Source organism: Vicugna pacos, chromosome 9, assembly GCF_048564905.1.
Source record: "Vicugna pacos chromosome 9, VicPac4, whole genome shotgun sequence".
NCBI lineage: Eukaryota > Metazoa > Chordata > Mammalia > Artiodactyla > Camelidae > Vicugna > Vicugna pacos.
The window spans coordinates 47,784,970-47,805,829 of NC_132995.1; the positions used below are offsets into that span (position 1 = coordinate 47,784,970).

A 20,860-nucleotide genomic window follows, 5' to 3' on the forward strand; every position below is an offset into this window, starting at 1 on the left:
CGGCAGCCTTTCCTATGAGAAGTGGGACCCGCTGGCTTGTTAACCGCGCGTGTCAGTGCGGTGAGGATTGCAGACGGGGCTCTGGGTTCCCGAAGAGATCCGACGTAGATCCAGGAGTGGTGTGCGCTATCAACGGTGAGGTAATACCAGTGGGTGGCGGGAGAGAGGGTTCGTGCGCCTCAGCGAGCGAATAAAGCTCCGCAACCGGAAGTGCCTTTAGGGAGGCGTCACAGCCGGAAGTGTGGCAAGACAGCTGCCGCACCCGGAAGTGTGATGCTCCCGCAGGCTAAGGGAAGTAATGGTACCTGGCCAATTGAGATACTGGTTAAAACAGGTGTTTGTGTATCTTTATTTCCTGAGGCCCGATAGAACCGCCCTTTTCGGAAAGTGTTGGAGGTTGCGAGTATGTGATCATGTGTTTGAATGTCTCATCCTGTTGAAACTCGAGGGGAAATGAACCCCAGGAGTGTGTGCAAGGGAACCGGGCTCAACAAAAGCTTTTAAGAAGTTTCTTTTGCTACGGGTCGTCCTCCATTCCCCTCCCCCACAGGGATGTGCAGATGGAGGCGGGAGGAGACACTGCTGCCCCAGCCCCCGAGGATGCGGAGGACTTGGAGGACACGCGGTTCCCCAGTAAGGAGGCTAGAGACGGTGGAGGGGTTCACGAGGACCCTCCCGATCCTGGAGATGGGAGCTTGGAGAAGACAGGTATGCATTCCCCTCACTAGAGTCTTGGAAGGAGTCTCTGGAGGATGTTATTGTTTGGGAAGTTCCTTGGGGCACCAGAGAGGAGTCTTTTGGGACTCAGGGAGATAGTTTAGATCATAACTGGGTCAGTGGGAAGTCATTGTGGACTCACTTTGTAGTTTTTTAAATCATTGAGGAATGAAAAGAAAATCGGTGGGTGTTCACTGGAGAACTGATATGAATTTAGGTCACTGAGGAATCAGAAAGTGATCAGTTGAGGTCAGAGAGGGGAACTGAGGGTTTAGGATGTTTAGGTCAATGAATGACCAAAAGATAGTTAATAAGGTCAAAGGGGAACTATTTAGAAGTCAGTGTCTTTGGGGGCTAGGTTATTTTTTACGTCATTGAGGTAGGAAAGGGAATCAGTGGGAGCCAGTCGGCACTCAGAGTATTTACACCATTGAGGAGCTGGTGGTAGTTGTTGGAGGGTGTCTTTAAGGAACCAGATCTTAGTGGATATTAACGGTTACCACTGGTCAGGAGACAGTGGACATCAATGAAATTATTTGGAGACTCAGAGGACCAGAAGGAAGATCTTCGAAGACTTTGATGTATGTGTAAAGTTATAGAGTGGAGGATCAGTGGGAGTCATTGGGGAATCAGTGCTCATTGACCACTTTGGAATTAGTGGATGTTAATGTGGTCATTGGGAAGGATCAATGGACATCACTGAAAATAAGTAGTTGGTGGAGGGGACTGAGAACTTTGGAAGTATTGGCAAGTATTGGGAGGAGGTAATTAGGGACAGTGGGGGTCAGTGAATGTCAGTGAGATAATGAGAGAATATGAGGTCATTGGGATTTTAGGGAAAAATTATTGATACATAGTTGCCAGTGGATAATAATGGTTGTCACTGAGATCAGTGGACATTGAAATAAGTGGGAGGATAGTCAGTGGAGGGCAATGAAGTCATGCATTTCATTGGTGAATGTTAATGATGGTCGTGAGAAAGGGCAACAGAGGTCATTAAAGTCCTGTGTGTTTGTATGTATTTTGATGGTTATTGTAGGGAGGGGAGTGGGTATCAATGAGAGTAAAGGGGGTTCAGGTGTGTCAGAAGAGGTCATTAGAAGTCTTGGATGTTAGCAGAGGTTAATGTGGGTCATTGTTGGAAATGCAGTGGACATGGAGAAGAAGTAAATTGTGAGTCAGAGCAATCATTGAAGATTATTGAAGACCCAGGTATTAGTGATGTGGGGGTCATTGGAATGTTAGTGACCATCAGTGGAATGAATAGGAGTTAGGGGAGTCCTAAAGATCTGGATGTTAATGGTTAATCTTGGCAATCTTTGGGAGAATCATTGGTCATCACCAAGAATATAAATGGGTGACCGGGAGAGTGAATGGGGTCATTAGGATTAGTGGACACCAATCAGAATAAATAAGGGGTTAGGGTAGTGAGGGGAGCATTCAAAGATACAAATGTTAGTAGATATAATGGTGGCTGTTAAGGAGTGAGTAGATACTAGGAGAATAAATGAGGGGTCAGAGATATTAATGGGGGATCATTGAAGATGAAGATATTAACAATCATTCAGAGGCAATGGGGTGCTTTGAAGACTTGGGAACGGCAGTTATTGAAAGGGGAACAGTTGGTCTGTAGGGATATAAAGGGCCCAATAATGACAAAAGATGTGATTATTGGGGTCTTAGGGGGATCACTGAAACCTAAGTGTTAGTGGACACTGAGGGGTAGAGGAGCTGCCTGGAGGTCTATGTCAGCATCAGGCAAGAGTTATCGGGGTGCTGGTAAGGATTTGGTGGGTCTTCAGGCACAGGGGGTTAGTCCAGTCAGGTGACCTCCCAGGGGCTCCCTTTCAGAATCTGATACTGAGGACCAGTCACCTGGCCTGCTGCCCCAGTCAGAGGCTCCATCATGCACCTATGGGCTCTGGGATCCTGCAGCCTCTGAGAATAGTCCCCCAGGTGGCCCTGAGAGTGGCTCAGGGAGCCAGGGCGGGGACCCCAGTGATGAGGACTGGCGCAGCAAGCGGAAGCACGTGTTTGTGCTGAGCGAGGCAGGCAAGCCCATCTACTCGCGTTACGGTAGCGTGGAGGCCCTGTCAACGACCATGGGTGTGATGACAGCCCTCGTGTCCTTCGTGCAGAGTGCAGGAGATGCCATCCGTGCCATCTATGCTGGTGAGCAAAGGGGCAGGAGGCGGATCAGAGGATGGTGACTGGGAATACGTCTGTCTGTCTGTCTGGAGTAGGTCTGTCTGTCTCTCTGTCCTGGGGACTGTCCAGCTACTTAGGAGTGAATCAGTATGTGGGGATGCTGGCCAGGCGTCTGTCAAGGGGGTCTGTCTGTTTGCCCTGCTGGCTTCTGAGTGATTGACTCACTGGGATCTGAGTAACTGGCTGGATACTCCCTTGTCCAAGAGCGTGACTTTGGGGGCCGTGTGGCTGAATTGGGTGTCTTTCTAGCTCTATTAGTCCTTGCTCCATCTTCCTCACTCTGCTATGTGCCTGATTCCTTGACCATCCCATCACATCTTTATAAATGTCCACACTCCACCAGCTTGTCCTTCCTCTAGTCTGAGTGCGTAGAGTGACCACGTGGGCTTGGACCAGGAGTGTGTGTGTCCAAGGGAAGGGTAGAAGAGCCCCACCTGACCCCCTCCCATCACCACTGACCCATCTCTACCACCTGACCCCTCTCTGCCCTCCCCCAGAGGACCACAAGCTGGTGTTCCTGCAGCAGGGCCCACTGCTGCTGGTGGCCGTGTCCAGGACTCCGCAGTCAGCAGCCCAGCTGCGGGGGGAGCTGCTAGCTGTACACGCCCAGATCGTGAGCACGCTGACCCGCGCGAGTGTGGCCCGCATCTTCGCGCGCAAGCAGAACTACGACCTCCGCCGCCTGCTGGCCGGCTCGGAGCGCACTCTGGATCGGCTTCTGGACAGCGTGGAGCGGGACCCAGGGGCCCTGCTGCTGGGCGCCGTGCGCTGTGTGCCTCTTGCCCGCCCGCTGCGGGATGCGCTGGGTGCGCTTCTCCGACGCTGCACGGCGCCTGGCCTGGCCCTCTCGGTGCTGGCGGTTGGCGGTCGACTGGTGACGGCAGCCCAGGAGCGGACTGTGCTGGCCGAGTGCCGGCTGGACCCAGCCGACCTGCAGTTGCTGCTGGACTGGGTGGGCGCCCCAGCCTTTGCAGCAGGTGAGGCGTGGGCGCCTGTGTGCCTGCCCCGCTTCAATCCCGATGGTTTCTTCTACGCCTATGTGGCCCGCCTGGACGCCATGCCTGTCTGCCTGCTGCTGCTCGGCACCGACCCCGAGGCCTTCCATGACATGGCCACCTGCCGGCGCCTGGTGGAAGACGGCATGCACACCCTGGGTGCCATGCGAGCCCTCAGGGAGGCCGCCAGCTTCTCTAATGCCCCATCAGCCAGTGCCTCTGCCTACAGTGTGCAGGCCGTGGGGGCACCTGGCCTCCGGCACTTCCTCTATAAGCCGCTGGACATCCCCGACCATCACCGCCAGCTGCCCCAGTTTACCAGGTGGGCCCCAATCTTGTGGGCAGTTGGCCGGGTGGGAAGGTTCAGCAACTAATAGGCATGACTCTGGAAAGAGAGCCAGCCATGCTCTTGAAGATGGAATAGAATGGGTCTCTGCCTGATGAGGGAGCCTCAGCCAAACACCTCAAGGAATCCCCTATTTTATGGAGGAGAGGGCCCCAGTACTCAAGGAATCCACAAGTTTGATGGGGAGGTTAGGCCTCAAGCCGCTGGGAGTCCTCCAGTCTAATGGGTGAGGCTCTGCTGACTAACTTAATTGAACTCCCCAGACTGAGGGGAGGTGGGCCAGCCAAGAAAGCCCTAGAGTGACCTGGTCGCCCATCTCCCTTCATCACTGCAGCCCTGAGCTGGAGGCCCCATACAGCCGAGAGGAGGAGCGGCAGCGCCTGTCAGACCTGTACCACCGCCTCCACGCGCGCCTGCACAACACCTCCCGGCCCCTGCGCCTCATTTACCATGTGGCAGAGAAGGAGACACTGCTGGCCTGGGTGAGTTAGGTCAGGCTTTGAAGGAGTTAATAATTCCCCACCTCAGGCCTTCTTTCCTTCTCCATAACATCCTCATTCAGACACATCACACCTTTGCCTGGGCTGTGGTTTTGCCTTCAGCACTATTCCATTACATGTGTCCTTGAAACCCATCAGTCACAGTGTCTAAAACCTCTTAGTCCCATCATTCTGTTGGCTCTTCCCCCATTAGCCACCAGTACAGTGTTTTCGACTTTTTTTATTCTTTTCTTATTCCTGCTCTATTGAGAAGTAATTGCCATATAACACTGTGTAAGTTTAAGGTACCCAATGTAATTTGGTATATAGATATACTGCGAAATAATTACCACAATAAGGTTAGTTAACACATCCATCATCTCACAGAGTTGTTTTTCTGTTATTGATGTGCTGAGAATTTTTAAGATTTACTCCCTTAGCAACTCTCAAGCATACAATACAGTATATATATATACACTATATTATGTAGTATATACTACAGTCATAATATAGTCACCAGACTGTACATTACATCCCCAGAACTTACTCATCTTATAACTGCAAGTGTATGCTCTTTGACTATCCTCACCCAATCCCCCAACCCTGGCAACCACCAATTTGCTTTCTGTTTCCTATGAGTTCAGTTTTTAAAATTCCACATACAAGTGAGATCATGCAGTATTTGTCTTTCTCTATTTCACTTAGCACCCTGCCCTTAAGTTCCAACCATATGATTGAAAATATAAGAATTTTCTTTTTATGGCTGATTAATACTCCATTGTACACATATACCATATTTTTTCTCCATTCATCTGTCAGTGGCCACCTAACAGTGTTTTCGACTTTTAAGAGACCCCATTAACAGCCCATCACTGGGCCTACTGATTTCCCATTCACCCTGCTCCTGTGTCTGCAGGTACCAGTTGAGTTTTGATTCCATGAGTCCCGCAGCAGTCTTCATTCACAATAGGCTTGGTCTAATGCTGTGCCTTCCACCTGGGGTATCCTTCCCTGGGGTCTCTTCAGGGCTTCTCTCCACCTCCTATGGGTCTTCTAAAGGTCAGCTATTTCAGGGAGTTTGGTCAAGGTGACCCCATTGGAAATGGCACCTTCCCCTAGATTCTGCCATTTAGTGCACATTTGTTAAATCACTTATTGCACATGGTTATATATCAGGCATTGTTCTAGACTGAGAATTTTAATTTTTAATTTTTTTAGCTTTTCATTTTCAAGCAATTTTAGACTTACAAAGGAGTTGCAGAATAGTATAAAAAATTACTATAAATAGGCCCTTCACCAGGTTTCTCCAGATATTGATATAACCATAGGAACTTACCAAAATCAGGGAATTAACTTCAGTACAGTAACATCTTTTCCACAGACTTCATTCAGACTTCACCAGGTGTCCCACAAATGTTCATTTACTGGTCCAGAATCCAATCCAGGATCACATGTTAGGTACACTTACTGTGTCTTCCTCATCTGGTTTATTCTGGAACATTTCCTCCATCTTTCTTTGTCTTTCATGACCTGGGCCCTTTAAGAAAGCACCAGCCAGTCAGTTTATAGAATGTCCCTCCGCTTGGGTTTTTCTCGTATTTTATCAGGACTGAATTGGGGTCACTCATTTTTGGCAAGTGTATCACAGAAGTGGTGGTGTGGCTTTCTCTGCTTCCTTTCAGGAGGACCATATGTCCCTGTGTCCTATTGTGCATGTTAACTTTTGATCACTTCGTTAAGGTGGTATCTGCCAGATCTCTTTCAAGTTAGTCATTCACACTTTGTAATTAGTAAATATCTTGTGGTGATCATGTCAGTGTTTTCTTTTTCACCACATTTTCATCCGCTAATTTTAATATCCATTTATTATTCTTGCCTGCAATAGTTGTTACTCGGATATTAACCAGATGGTGATTTTTGTAAGTCCATCATCCCTTCTACATTTATTGGTTGAGATTCTACTATATGGGAGAACTTTCCCTCCTATTGTTTTGTTTAATTTTGAATTTTATATCATGGATTTTTCTTGAATTCAGTGGGCTAAACTCTTTTGTGATCAAATTGTCTCTGATTTAGTCAGCGGGAGCTGTGGTTTAGCCAGGCTGGCCCCTATGTCTCTGACATGTCTGTATCACTGCTTAAACACTTCTTGCCTTCTGGCACAAGGTGTTCCAAGTTGATGTTGTACTTTCTCTGTGCCAGCACAGAAATCAGCCATCTGTCCAAGGAGCCCTTGTACCTTTTAGTGGAGAATGGTATTTCCAAACAAAGCTATAGTGGGCCTAGGATTTTAAATCGGGTGGTCAGGAGATGACATCTAAGTGTGAGGGGAGGGAGTAGGCCATGTGGGTATCTGGAGGAAGAGTCCTTATGGCAGAGGGAAAGGACTGTGCAAATGCTATGAGGTGGGGCTGAGCCGGGTTATGTCTGAGGAACAGCTAGAGTGGCTAGAATGGAGGGAGAGCAGGGAAAGGGGTGTGGAAAGGTGCTGGTGACCTGGTTGGGTTAAGCCTCTCAGAGGGTTAAGCCTCTCAGATTTGTGTGAAGATTAAATTGGATTAACTTTTATATTATGCCCAGACTACAGATGATAAAAACATAGGTGTGTGTTGCTTAGAACAGGACCTTTACACAACAATTGCTCATTAAATGTTAAACATTGTTGTTGTTATTATCCTCAAGCCACAGATGAGCAAACTGAAGTCCAGAGAGCATACATACACACACACACACACACACACACACACACACACACACACGCACGCACGTACGCACGCACGCACGCACGCACACGCACACACACGCAGCCAGCATCCCAAATGAAGCCACTAGATCTTGCTGATCCCTCAGCCCACTCATGATGCAATAATGTCAGCTTACCTGCTTTAGCCCAGTGACCAGGCAGCACCAGGTAGGAGGTGCTGCCAGGTGCATCTTCCAAACAGGAAATAGGTGTGGGACTTGGGTGGGGTGGACAACATTGGGCATGGCCAGCTCCGGCCCAGCTAATTCTGTCTCCTACGGTATCCCCAGGTGACCTCCAAATTTGAGCTGTACACCTGCCTCAGCCCCCTAGTGACCAAGGCAGGAGCCATCCTCGTAGTGACCAAACTCCTGCGTTGGGTGAAGAAAGAGGAAGATCGGCTGTTCATTCGTTACCCACCCAAGTACTCCACACCCCCAGCAGCGCCAGCTGCCTCTGCAGACCAAGCTTCGCATAATGGCTTATTCTCAGGACCCTGAGAGGCAGAGCTCCCAGACTGGGCAGTGCTGGGAACCACCACCTTTGGCTTTAAACTTCTCTCTCCACCCTGGAAATGGGGCGGGGTGGGAGGTTGGAGGCGGTGGGGTCTGTGTCTGGTCCCTGTCTCCCTGGGCAGTGGAGCACGATCTGCAGAGCTGCCTACAAATGAGAAATGGGTGGCAGAGTGACTGCACACAGGGGAGCAGGCTGCTTCCTCAGCACCCCCGGCCCCTTCCCCTCTGTGGAAATCCTTAGGCTCCCACTTCCCATCCCTGTGCCTAGTCTCCTCCACGATGTTCTAGCCTCTGTCAGGGACTGTCTCCTCCAATACTGGGCACCACCCACTCTGTCCTGCATCAGGGGTCTGCCTCCTCCGTGGGAATCTCAGCCCTTAGTGTCCCAGGCCGGCCAAGGTCTCTTTGGGTGGCCACGGGGGTTCTGGAATTGGAAATGCAGGACCAGCCTGTGCCCGAGAAACAGCCAAAGGATATTTTAAAGAAGAAACTGCACATAAAAGGCCTAAAACCAATCCTTACAAGAACATCCTTTGCCCTTCATGTACTTTTATCTTTACCCAGGCAAAAATGACCCCACGTGTGTTGGCTGCTGCTAAAGTAATGAGACAGTGTCCTCCAGCGTCCTGTCTGTGTAACCCGGGGCAAAGGACCTGATGTCACATGGTGGCTGAGGTCCAGAATCTTTACACAGGAGGTGCACTTGGCTTCTAAGGCTCATTCTCATTAATGAAATGGAGATAACTAACCTCTCATAGACTGTTCAGTGAGGATTTGTGACCGAAAAGGGACTCGAACTCTTGTGTACCGCCGCACGGCGCATGCACATTTGTCCCAGATTTTCACTACCTGCACAGCACAAGCAACCTGGAGAGGGAGAGAGACCTCCTTGCAATTTCCATGTGTGGGTACAACACTCACTGCCTGATGACCAAGACCCTAATCTTGCCCTCGTTTTGTCGCACCCGGACTTGCGGGCCTTATGTGTACGCATGCGCGGTAACTGTCGCTCCGGGCTCCTGGCGGCCCACTTCCGGGAGCTGAAACCGTCTTTGCGCCTCACACCGGACGCATGCGCACTGCCCAGCGTTGCCCGACTTCCGTTTAAACCAATCATCTCAAGGCGCATGCGGGTCGGCTTCACGCTGGAAAATGGCGGGGAGGTTGGAGCTTCTGGAAGTGGAGCCGCCGGAGGTCGCGTCGGAGGCTGAAGGTAGTGAGGGCCTCCGGGCCTCTCCTGGCCAGGGCAGAAGGGAGGGAGCTTTCGTCCCCTTACAGTAATGAAATATTGGTAGCAGTACCAAAGTAATAATAATAAGTAAAATGCAAAATTGTAAGCCTTTTATTTAAAAAAATTGCTGTTCAACAAAGTGGAGATAAATGATATGTATATTCACATCATCTAGATTAACTGTCGTCAGCTTTATTGGCTATATTGCTTATGTATTTGAAAGTAAACAATAGACTAAATAGTTCCATATGCATCTCTTCAAACAAAAAAGGGGTGGATGTTCTCACAAAACCCACTTGGCTGCTGCCACATTCTAAGAAAATTACCAGTAATTCCTCAATATCATCATTCTACACCCAGCCCATATCACACTTTGCATGGACTCTTAAATCTTAATCATGAATGGCCACTCCTACAGACAGCTGTTTTTCCTCCAGGGCGTTTTGTTGACAATGACACCCCCACACCCGAGTGAGAGGAAAAGCAAAACTGTCCTAGAGACAGTTGGAAACTGCAGTCCAGCCGAAAGAGGAAAATCTCCCATGACAATGATCCACTGCTAAGCCACTAGCAATTTTTTTATTATAGAAATTTTCAAAATGTACCAAAGCATAGGAAATAGCATGATGAATGCCCATGTACCCATCACTCTTGTTTCAACAGTTGTCCACTCTTTGCCCTCCTTTCATCTATATTTGACCCCCTCTTCCTACACACTCTTTAAACCACCTTATTAATAAACACATTGAATTCCTTCTTTTCAGACCTATCTATGCAGGTGGCAAAAATAATTATGATTATGTACTTGTTCGTTGTCCTAGGATGTGAGCTTCGTGAGAACAGACTGTTTATTGCACCTAAAACAATGCCTGCTTGGCATATAGTAGGTGTTCAGTTGTTTTCTTTTCCTTTTTTTGTTGTTGTAGGAATAATGAAATAACAACACTGTGAGCTCTCTTAGATGATACCTTCATGTTAAATGCAAACTTTTCAACAAGAAATGACTGATGCAAATAGGTCTCCCTTATTAAGCACTTATTACAGGTGCCACTGCTAAAACAAAACAAAAAGCTATTATTATCAAGCTTTCCAATTAAAAGGGAAGTTATGATTAACTTCACCAGCAATGGAGAAAATTGAAAAGCAAAGCATATTAAGTTACCATTTCTAACCCATCAAAATTGGCTTTACAGAGGGAGGGATATTTGGTATTGATCACTGGCAGAACAGGACTTCTCTTGCCTCAGTGGCAGAACTGACCAGTAAAGGCTTTGCTAGAGGCAGTTTGGCAGAGTATTTTTAGCATCTAAAATTCTATTTCATATCTTCAATCATATAGAATACACGATGTGTGGATCAGGAAGTGTCATTAGAACACTGTTGATGGAAGCAAAACACAGGAGCAGTCACGGGAATGGCTAAATTTATGTATATCCATGCATTGTGGAATGCCTGAGTAATGGATGTTTTTTTCTTAAGGGGCAGAAAAAAATAATGAAATTCCACTTTAATTTAATGAATCAAAATTAACTTTAAAAGGATAAGATCATGGTTCATTGACCCTGAGTGTACTTAAAAAGAAATCATTCTTATGAGAGAAAAGCAAGTTGGGGTTGAAAAAAGAAAAAAAAAAAAAAAAGGGGCAGTTCAGCTATAGCCCTGTGTGTGTTGCATAGAAAAATGTCTGAAGGCTAAAGGCTTAACTGATGACTCTGATCAAGGGACTTGGATTTGGGGGGCTGTGCAGAAGTGGAGGCACTTTTGTAATTTTCTTTTAAGGAAAATGTAAGTAGTACTAGATAACTTTAAAATATAAGGGGGAAATTGTTGAATGGCATCTGAGGATCATACATTAATATTGGTCAGTATGAGCACCTCAGTTTTGATGGTTATACTGTGGTTACTTGGTAGAGTCCCTTTGTAAATAGGAAATATACATTGGAATATTAAGACATAATGGGTCATGATGCCTGCCTGCAATTTATGTACAGAAACGCTCACAAATGGGAAATCTGATAAAAGGGCAGATAGGAGCACTGTGGCCTATTTCTACAATGTTTATGTACATCTGAAATTATTTCCAAATAAAGTGTTTCAAAGGAGCTCATACTCTATAGACTCTTTTGTTTTGTAACATTGATTTTTTAAAAAATTTTGTCAACGTGTTAGTTGGACTAGTTAAAAGATTTACTAGTCACTCATGATCTTACTGCATAAAGACTAGAAATGCAGTGAACAGGAAAAACGCAGGTGGAGCTTTCGCAGAAATGGTTGCAAAAGCCAACTGTAAAAGACACATGGAGACAGTTGGGGAGACCACATTTGTTGTGGGTATTTGATGATATGAATGATCCAATGATTAGTGACCATTGTTTATCTTGTCGGTGTGATTATAGGATTGGAGTCATCTAAGAAAATGCTCTCTAGTAGTTGAGAGTCTTAATGAAGTATCTCGGGATGAAATGTCATTAAGTCTGGGGCTTGCTTGAAAATAATTCAGCACAAGAAAACTACAGCTGAAGTAAATATGGGTGGATATTAATGACTGTCAGATCTGGCCAATGAGTAACCCAGTGTTTATCATGATACCTCTTTCATGTGGATTTGGAAATTTTCATAATATTAAAAAGAAAACATGTAACTAGGAACCCCTCCCATTGTTATTAAAGGAGATTTAATTTTCTTTATTTCATTCCAAATATTGAATTTAAAAGTCTTCAGAGGAGACATACCAACCTATTATTGATATATCAGAGAAAGGCAATGAGATTTAGAACCAAGGAGAGAAAGGGAAATTTCATTTTAACCTCTATTTCTGTAGTGTTTTAATGTTTTTAGAATGTTACTTGGGTAAGTGAAAATTAGAGCAATACGTAAGATACTTTTTACCAAAAGTTCTAAGTGTCTTCACCAGACTTGGCAGTGGTTACTTCTGGGAAGGGGAGTGACTTGGATAAGGGGCTGGCTGTTGGAGAGGGGAGACTTACTTTTTACTCCATGTTCTACATTTGTTTATTAAGCAATTTAAAAATTCAAATGCAAAATTCAATTAATACATACTAATTTGTAGAAGATTCAGGCAAGACAAAAAGACAAAAAGATGTCTTTTTGTCAGGCAAGACAAAAAGATGTAAAGAAAATGCACATACCACCAGACATTTCAACAAAATTTAATAAGCTCAGGTTAAGAACTCTATTTACAACATGAGTTTTAATGGCTGCAAAGAATTTTATCCTATGAATGTGGTAATCAACTAAAGTATCTTTAGGTTGCTTCTGTCTTGTAAGATTACAAACAATGAAAGGATGAACATCTTGCCCACTGTCTTTAATTATTTCCTTAATATAGATGCCTAGAGGTGGAATTTCTGATCCAGAGGAGTACATTTTTGATACATACTATCAGAAAGTTCGAAATGAAATACTGTGTTTGTCTATGAGGTTGGCAAAAATGACAAAGGTTGAAAACATATTGGTAAGAGTATGAGGAAGGAGTCTTTTGTGGGCTTCCAGGTGGAGGGCAATATCATAGTACCAGTCAGCTTTAATACTATATGTGCCCTTTGATCCAACAAGTAGCCTTCTAGGAGTTCATCCAGTAATACATTCCCATACATGCACAAGGAAGAATGTATAGCGATACTGCACTGGATTGACTTGTGTTCCCCGCACAATTTGTGTCCACCAGAACCTCAGAATGTGACCTTATTTGGGAAAAGAGTGTCTAGATATAACTCATTAAGATTAGGTCATGCTGAATAAAGGTGGGCCCTAATATAATGACTGGTGTCCTTATAAGAAGAGGGAAATTTGGACATGCAAAGATAGAATTTAAGGTGAGGCACAGACACAAACATAAGAAAGACCCAGTTTATGGTGTTTTGTTATGGCAGCCTGAGAAAACTAACCCAGATGGTCACTGTGGCATTGTTTGTAACAGCAAAAGAATATCACCCATCAGTAGGGGACTGCTTAAGAAGATCATCAGTCTACATTGTCAAATGAAAAATACAAGCTGTGAAATGCCACTTAGGACATGACACCACTTACATAGGAAGAGTGGGCCTATGTATCTATGTGAATTGAATGGTCTCCAAATACACACAAAGAGCAGTAACACTAGCAGCCTTGCCGAGGGGAATTGAGGAACTTAGGGACTCGGGGGAGGGACTTTTCACTGTATGCTACTGCGGGTAAACATTCACTTTTTGCCTGTCATATATGTTCTGTGAGCTGCCTTTCATCTTCTGTGCCCAATTTTCCTTGGAGTGTAGTGGGTCACTGGGAACTGGCCTTTATCCTTGATTTCAAGAGTTTAAGACCTTGGTATTTTTCTTGTGTTTTTGTTGTTATGATTTTATAAATAACACAGGCTCATGTTAAAAATATATAGACAGATGCATGGCAAAATTGTATTTGAATCAGGATCCAAATAAGGTCTGTTCACTATAATTGATTGCTGTATGTCTCCAATCTCTTTTAATCTATACAGTTCCGCTCTCCCTCTTTTCCTTCTTTGCAGTTTATTTGTTGAAGAGACCAAATTGTCTAATGGAGTTTCCCAGAGTCTGGATGATGCTGTTTTCATCCTCTTGGTGTCATTTAACATTTTTTTTGTCCCTTATATTTCCTCTGAATTGGGATTTAGATATAGAAACCTGAAATGGAAACCTGACTGATAGGCAGTGCCGCGTTCTTCAATTAGGAGGCTCATAATAGCCAGTTTTTTTTTTTAAGCAGCCATTTGTAAACCATTTCTGAGACCCATCAGTTCTTTAAGAATGTGTAAATTGTGGCCAATTGTGATTTTTAAAGAAACTCATATGAAGTCATTCTGCCCTGTTCCATTGATTAAAACTTCATACTGATCTTGAACCACAGCAGCAGCAGAAGTGCATCCCTGTCTCTTATCCCTGAATTCCATTAAGGGGATGTCTGTGCTGTTCTTTGACATCTCAGGGAGAAGCTGACCGTTAGAGGTCTTGATTCATCCAGCACACACCATCAACCTTAGAGACAAAAGACAGAGGTCCTGCAGGAACCCTGCTCTGGCTGGAACGCTGCCCCTAGCTTATCCCTGGTTCAGCCCAGGGGTGTCCTCAGAACCCACCGAGGCTATCTTCCTTCTTAGAGAAGATTGAACCTTTTCTTGGTCCCCTCTCACTCTTGCCGGATGCTGTAATTCTGGTTTTCATCTTTACAGGTCAGACCAAGTCTTCAAAGAAGACTGAAGATTTGCTGGAAATGGTGAAAAAGCTGCAGAAAGGTCATGTGTCTCCTTGTATCTGAAGCTCAGCCTGGGGTTTTGGTTGAAACCCAGCCTCCTCAACTCACAACCTTGGGAAGTTATCCCATTGCACTTTCTCCCTCTTACACAATTTAATTCTTTGAACCAAAACTACAGTTTCAAAATTCAAGAAGTATAAGGGGATGGAAAAACCCTACCCCCCCACACACATATGCACACACAGACACACAGACACACACCAGCCATCCATTTCCCTGACCCACAGGATAGCAGCAACTGTTTTTAAATTCTTAGTTATTTTTCCAGGAATTTAAAAAAATACATTCTTGGGTGTATATCCTTTGTCCTCCTTTTTTATATTCAAATAAAAAAACTTTGCACCTTGCTTTGTTGGTTGACGGGAGACTGAGAGCCAGTCTGCATCCAGTACCCACTTCAGGGCTGGGTCAGAGTGCTGGCTGGGTTTGAGGTTGGATTCTCCCCAGCCCATCAGCTGCTTAAAATATTACAGTGCGCTGGTCTGTTCCAAGTAAATGGAAACCTCCCCTTTCCCCAGCTCTGTGCCCACTTGCAAAAGCACACTGGAGCTGCTGCCTAGGCTAAAATTAGGTAGAGAAGTTGCAGGATTGAAAATGCAGAGTGACCAGGACCATCTTCAGTAAAACAAAGACCCCAGGATTTGTGTCATAATCTACACCTTAAAGAGCACTCAGTCTCCTGGAAGTCAGAGTTGGATGGAGTTGGTGACCTCTGAAAATCCAGAACTTGAAACTTAACTCCAGTTGTCTTAGGGGTTGGGAGTGAGACCCAGGAAGGGTTGGGCATATTTTTGCCTCAACGCTGTGCTGCCAACCTTGAAGGCTTCTCCATACAGAGCACTGAAATTCAGACTATGGGAAGTTAGAGGTGACTCCCTCAAGAGACAGAGATCTCCCTGTCACTGGAGAATTTGATAGCTGTCACCCACAAAATGGAAGTGGCATTTTCCCTATATCTCAAATGAGGTCAACACCAGAGTCCAGACGGACAGAAGAGACAACCACCCTGCCAGGCTTTTAATAGGGTGGGGCAGACAGGAGGTCTCCGCTGTCTCCCACCACCTCCAGAATTACATCTCAAAGCCCCTACCATGTCCCAGGAGGCCCTGAGCAATCTGCCACCCCCTCCACCATCCCCCCGCCTTGCCTCCTGCTACTTTCCACGTACTCACTGGACTCACCAGCCATGCCATCTCCTTCGCAGGTACTCTGGGCATGTGCCCCACTCGCTCCCACTGCAGGGGCTTTTGCATCATCGTCCCTCTGCCTGGCATGGTTCTTCCTCCACACTCCCCGCCCCACAGAACTGCAAGGCCCTGTTGCCTCACTTCATTTGGGGCCTCTCCATATCTCAAAACACCTTCTACCCTTTCACTCTTCAACCCCTTGCTTCACTTTATTTCCATTCACAGCAGTTACTGCCACCAGCATTGGCCTCATGTATCTTTGTTCAGTGTCTGTCTCTCCTACCTAGAAGGCAAAGCCCTGCAAGGGTTTCTTACAGAGCCCGGCACATAGAAGGCACTCAATAAATGCTGATTAAGAACAGCAGAGACACAGTGCCAACACCCATCGCCTCCTTCTGCCCTGGACAGCCTGGGGTCTGCCTTCTCTGGCTCAATCTTTCCTTCTTTCTGCAGAGGGTAGCCTGGAGCCACAGATCAAAGATCTGATCAACCGGATTAATGAACTTCAGCAAGGTAAACTCCAGGACCTATGCTGGCCAGCTGGCCGAGAAGAACCTGGGCTCTGAATTCCTCCACTTCCTCTTCTATCAGATCCAGGCCCCTCCAGGTTGTCTGAAGATGAGCGTGCAGGGTCATGGGCTGTGAGAGAATAGCAAGGCTTGGGGCTGCATTAATACCATGTCTTCTCCCCTTTTACCCAGCAAAGAAGAAATCCAGCGAGGAACTGGGAGAAGCCCAAGCTCTCTGGGAGGCCCTGCATAAGGAACTGGACTCCTGTAAGTGGGACCAAAAGAGGGACCCAGAGATCTCACGACCAGTGCCAGTGTTCCTGTGCACACCTCAGGGCCTTTGCACAGGCTGTTCCCTCCACCTGGGAACCCTGCACATGCATTCTGCACAAGGAAGCACTGCCATCCTTCTCTCCCCCAGCACTTACAGGGCGTGTGAGCCCCAAGGGGGAGAAGCTGGACCAGAGTGGCCCCCAGCGGATGATGGGTGCAGGGTTGGTGAGAAAATGCTTCACCTCCCCTAAGGCTGTACCATACATACCTTCTGTGTGACTTCGGCCTTCCCTTTGCATGAAGTTGCAGTGGGGGCATAGGAGGTGGCCCTTGGAGACTCAGACTGTCACTGTCTTTTCCAGTGAATGGAGAGAAAGTGCACCTAGAGGAGATTTTGAGCAAAAAGCAAGGTATTTACCAGCTGCTTCATCCTCGTTATTCTGCCCCATCAGCCCACAAAAGCCTGAAGTTCCCAGAGCAGCCAGAGAGATCCCCCGGAAACCTGAGTCAGGGTGCTTCTCTCTCTGCTCAGGTCTCTCCCTTGGCTGCCACCTGACTTGGCATGAACACTAAAGTCCTCCCTCCAATGCCCAGTGTGATGTGGGGCCCATTTCTTCTACACAACCCTGACTCCCCAGGAGCTCTCACAAAGTCCCTGGGTTTCTCTCCCCACAGAGGCACTGAGGACCCTCCAGCTGCACTGCCAAAGGACGGACCGTGAGGCCCAGAGGTAAGAAGTCTTGCCTGACTCTTCCCTGTCTTATTCCCCAGCCTGAAGGAGGAGGGGGCACGAGCAAGGGAAAATAAATCTTGGGAAAATAAACCTTTTCTATAAAATCAAGTAGTTGGACAAGAGACTCCCCCTGCTCATCTCTGATACTCAGTGGTGATGTTAAGATGAACGCACTCATTTAATCATTCATTGCTAGTTTCTTTATCAAATAAATTTCATCCATTGGTATTATTCTAAGGCTTCCTCTGCTGGTTATCCAGCTCTTCTGCCATATACTCATTTGTTTATCTGTCTGCTCATTTATGCCGCCAGCCACTCATTTACCCGCCTATCCATCTACCTTCCCATCCACCTGTTCTCCCATTCATCCATCCATACGTCTATCCAACTATCCGCCTCTTTATCCAGCCAGACAGACAGCCATTATCTCTCCAACCTTCCATCAAATCATCTTTCATCCATCCAGTCATTCATTCATCTTCTTTCCACCTTTATAGTCATCCATTCATCTAATTGTTCTTCACTCCACTATCCATTCAGACATCTATTCCTCCTTCTGACAATCCCTCCTTTATTTCTCCATCCACTCATCATCCCTTCACTTGTCATTTCTCTAATGAGACATCATCTCTCCGCCTACCAGTCACCCATCCAATTAACTGTTCATCCAGCCACCTATCCATCCATCTCTCCATCCTTTGATAGTTTACATAACACATTCTTGTGACCAGAGGTCTCACACTGTGGTGTATCATGATTTTAATAATGTGGGAAAACTTGATGATAAAGTATATATGCTTAACCACACCACATGTACCACTATCTGATGAGCAGTTTATGTTCATTTATCAACCAGTCTTCACATAGACAGTACCACTATATTACATATGAGGAAACTAAGACCCAGAGAGGTTAACTTACTTGTCCAGGATCACAGTGAAATAGCAGATCCAGGCTTCAAGCTAAGACCTTAGAATTTATGAAACTAAACTACTATACCCTTCACAAAGGTTTCTTGGGAAGGCATGGTTTGATCAGAGACAGAATGGACAGGGTAACAGTCTCCATAGAGGCCTATAAAGGTTCACATTTGATCAAGAGATGAAAGGAGAATGATGAAGATTATGGACAGACTCCCCAGCCCCACTCCTGCTGGAAGGAGTGGTGACTCATTCAGAGAGTATAACTGAAGGTTTTCTTTACTTTCCCAGGAAGTACATGTTGTCGTAGTGCACAGAACAAATTTCTATCCATAACTCTCAGATCACAGGGAGTCAGGAACAGAGGAAGCTGGGGTAACCCTGTGTCTAGGGCCTAAAGTGGCATGGTGTGGGGAATGGGCATAGGGCTTGCACGAGGGAGAGTTTGTTGGAAGGGGAGCTGTGAGAACCAAGGCTTGGAGGATAAAGGCTCCTAGCAGAGGGAGCACCAGGCAAAGGTCTGAAAGCCTGTGTCTGAGGAAACTGGGCTGGACTGGGCTGGGTTTGTTGTCAGTCCTAGCATGTGTTTTCTCATTCCTGGATGTCGGTCCCTAGGTTGCATGTGGAAGAACAGCTGGAGGATTTGATAGGCCAGCACAAGGACCTCTGGGAATTCCATGTGAGCCCTTATCATTGTTACCAGCCAAAGCCACTCCTCCCCTGGCTTCAGTGTCTCTGCCAGCCTACCCAGGGTCCATCTACTGCTCAGGCCCAATGCTGTGAGGTAGTCCTTGACTCCTTCCTTCCTCTAACCCCCTCAACTTAGTCCTTCAGCTTCTGCCTTAAGCCTAGCCACTTCTTACCATCCCCCACTGCCACACCCAGCATCCGTGGCCGAGACCCTTACAGTAGCCATCGCTGAGCGTGCTGCCCTCATGCTCACCATAAGAGTGCTCATCTTGCTGTGGAAAGTCATTCCTTCGTTCAACTAATGTCACTAGATGCGTCCGGCAGCATTCCAAAGGGACCAAGTCTTTGCTGTCCCCAAGCTGGCTGGGGGTGAGGGGAGCTGTACCCAGACTCTAAAAAATAAAATAAGTAGATAGATCATGTTATGCCACTTGGGAAGTCCTCTCTGAGCAGGTGACATCTGAACACAGGAAGGAAGGAAGGAAGTGAGGAAGTCATCTGAGTAAATGTCCTTTGGAGGCTGAACTGTGCCTGTTGTATTTGAGGAGAAAACTATAGGGGTGAGGGTGGGGTGGGAGTGTGGGAAGACATGAAGTTTGAGAACATGGTGAGCTATTGAGGGGAAAAGCATCCTCACAGGCGCCCGGCCATATCACAAGCTGCACATTGAATTAATAGATAGCTGAACGAAAGAACGCCCGAATTCAGGTAAGGACTTTCCGAGACGCGCGAAGGAGGAGGGGGCCCAGAGGACAGACGGACGGACAGGGCTGCTCTGTCTCCTCGCAGATGCTGAAGCAGCGACTGGCCTGGGAGATCAGCGCCCTGCAGGGTAGCCTGGAGCAGCTGCTCACTGAAGGTGGGGCTCCACGCGGGGTGGGGGCGGGGAGGGGTGGCCGGCGGGGGCTCCCGGCCCCGCCCCTGATGCCCGCCCACCCGCAGAGAGGCTGGCGCGGGCCCGGCTGCAGGAGGTAGAGCAGCGGCTGTGCTCGCCGCCTGAGGTCGAGGGCGCCGCCCCGGCGGAGAACGGCAGGTGAGAGGGAACGGAGGCCTGGGCAACGGGGAAAGGGAAAAGAGGAGGAGGAGGGCCGGAGGTTCCCCCCGCAGCACCGCCCCCTCTGCCTCCTCAGGACAGCGGCGTCGAGAGGGTGGGCGGGGCCTTCGCGGGCTCGGCTGGCTTCCCCCCGGGCTCTCTCTCCTGTCTTCAGGTCTCTGTGGCTTCTCCCGGCCCCTCGCCACACTCGTCCTCTCTTCCCCTTTTCCTCTGCCCCGTCTCCGCAGGCGGAAGGAGGAGCTGGAGGAACTCGGGGGACAGGTCCCCGCTCAGACCCAGAGCACTCCAGAGGGTGGGGCCGGCAAAGGAGAGGTAGGGAGCCCGGGGATGGAGGCGAGGCCGGCAGGGACAGCGGGCGGATGTCCCCGGAACCCCCCTGAGAGAAGGGTGTTCGGGGGCAGGACGTCCCCGGGGGTGAGGACAGGTAAAGGGCGGCGCGGGCCAGCGTGGGAGGACGCCGGGGCCCAGCAGCCTGACTCCCGGCCCCCGCAGGCCGGCCCCCAGCTCCCCGGCGCCCGCGGCAAGGAAGACCTGGCGCCCCCACTAGGCCAGTAGAACTCGCCCGGCCCCACTTTCTTTCAACGCCCACCTGCAAATAAAAGTGATGTTTGCGGATCGTCCTCCACCTCCCCGGCTGAGTCTGTGCCCTGGGAGCTTTTGGGGATGGGGGTCGCGCGCTTCCTCGGTGCCCCCCGGGAGGCGGGGGCGGGTCAGGCACTCTGGGCGGGGCCTCGGCCGGACTCCGCCCACCAGCCCCTTGGTGGGCTGGAGCCGAAGCCCAATAGAAGTTCGGGGATGGTTCTGTGAATGAGCGTCTAGGCCATCCCATCTCCACCGCCACATCTCGGGTTCGTGAACCAGCTGTTTTACCCCCAAGGGCTAGAGGGAATGTGTGACACACCCGCGGCCCGTTCTGCCGGCGTCTTGCGCTTCAGAGCAAAATCCCAGCCTCGCAGAATTCCTGCGAGCCCTGC

The 20,860-nt window shown here is 48.0% G+C and overlaps 2 protein-coding genes and 1 long non-coding RNA gene across 6 annotated transcripts; 2 read left to right on the top strand and 1 right to left on the bottom strand.

Annotated features, from left to right (window-relative positions):
- The first annotated feature begins 1 nt into the window (after window position 1).
- Window positions 2-11,337, top strand: MON1B (MON1 homolog B, secretory trafficking associated). 2 transcript variants are annotated; one of them, XM_015241936.3, is made up of 6 exons: window positions 2-140; window positions 551-708; window positions 2,569-2,889; window positions 3,423-4,242; window positions 4,601-4,748; window positions 7,779-11,337. In XM_015241936.3, exons 2-6 carry the CDS (start codon window positions 561-563, stop codon window positions 7,986-7,988), a joined length of 1,647 nt encoding a protein of 548 aa, XP_015097422.1. In that variant the 5' UTR covers window positions 2-140; window positions 551-560; the 3' UTR covers window positions 7,989-11,337. The 2 variants fall into 2 exon arrangements, with proteins under 2 accessions (XP_015097422.1, XP_015097423.1); XM_015241937.3 differs by having other exon boundaries at window positions 3-135.
- On the bottom strand, window positions 5,122-7,784 carry LOC140698189 (uncharacterized). The gene is made up of 2 exons (XR_012075800.1): window positions 7,626-7,784; window positions 5,122-6,282 (listed from the first exon to the last, which is right to left on the bottom strand). It is a non-coding gene; the product is annotated as an uncharacterized lncRNA (long non-coding RNA).
- On the top strand, window positions 9,138-20,506 carry SYCE1L (synaptonemal complex central element protein 1 like). Of its 3 annotated transcripts, XM_072967767.1 has the most exons (12): window positions 9,138-9,216; window positions 14,438-14,500; window positions 16,161-16,220; window positions 16,409-16,483; window positions 16,852-16,899; window positions 17,165-17,219; window positions 18,758-18,926; window positions 19,511-19,540; window positions 19,622-19,691; window positions 19,775-19,865; window positions 20,114-20,198; window positions 20,379-20,506. In XM_072967767.1, exons 1-12 carry the CDS (start codon window positions 9,156-9,158, stop codon window positions 20,439-20,441), a joined length of 870 nt encoding a protein of 289 aa, XP_072823868.1. In that variant the 5' UTR covers window positions 9,138-9,155; the 3' UTR covers window positions 20,442-20,506. The 3 variants fall into 3 exon arrangements, with proteins under 3 accessions (XP_072823868.1, XP_072823869.1, XP_072823870.1); XM_072967768.1 differs by lacking the exon at window positions 19,511-19,540; XM_072967769.1 differs by lacking the exon at window positions 19,511-19,540 and having other exon boundaries at window positions 18,758-18,821.
- Window positions 20,507-20,860: the final 354 nt, after the last annotated feature.

What these genes read in the sequence shown, in the direction of transcription:
- MON1B (XM_015241936.3), top strand. Translation starts at nt 561, where the DNA reads ATGGAGGCGGGAGGAGACACTGCTGCCCCAGCCCCCGAGGATGCGGAG. An exon ending in TGGGAGCTTGGAGAAGACAG is followed by an intron (nt 709 to 2,568) that starts GTATGCATTCCC and finishes GCTCCCTTTCAG; the next exon opens with AATCTGATACTGAGGACCAG. An exon ending in AGGAGACACTGCTGGCCTGG is followed by an intron (nt 4,749 to 7,778) that starts GTGAGTTAGGTC and finishes CGGTATCCCCAG; the next exon opens with GTGACCTCCAAATTTGAGCT.
- SYCE1L (XM_072967767.1), top strand. Translation starts at nt 9,156, where the DNA reads ATGGCGGGGAGGTTGGAGCTTCTGGAAGTGGAGCCGCCGGAGGTCGCG. An exon ending in ACGGACCGTGAGGCCCAGAG is followed by an intron (nt 17,220 to 18,757) that starts GTAAGAAGTCTT and finishes GTCGGTCCCTAG; the next exon opens with GTTGCATGTGGAAGAACAGC. An exon ending in GGAGCAGCTGCTCACTGAAG is followed by an intron (nt 19,692 to 19,774) that starts GTGGGGCTCCAC and finishes GCCCACCCGCAG; the next exon opens with AGAGGCTGGCGCGGGCCCGG.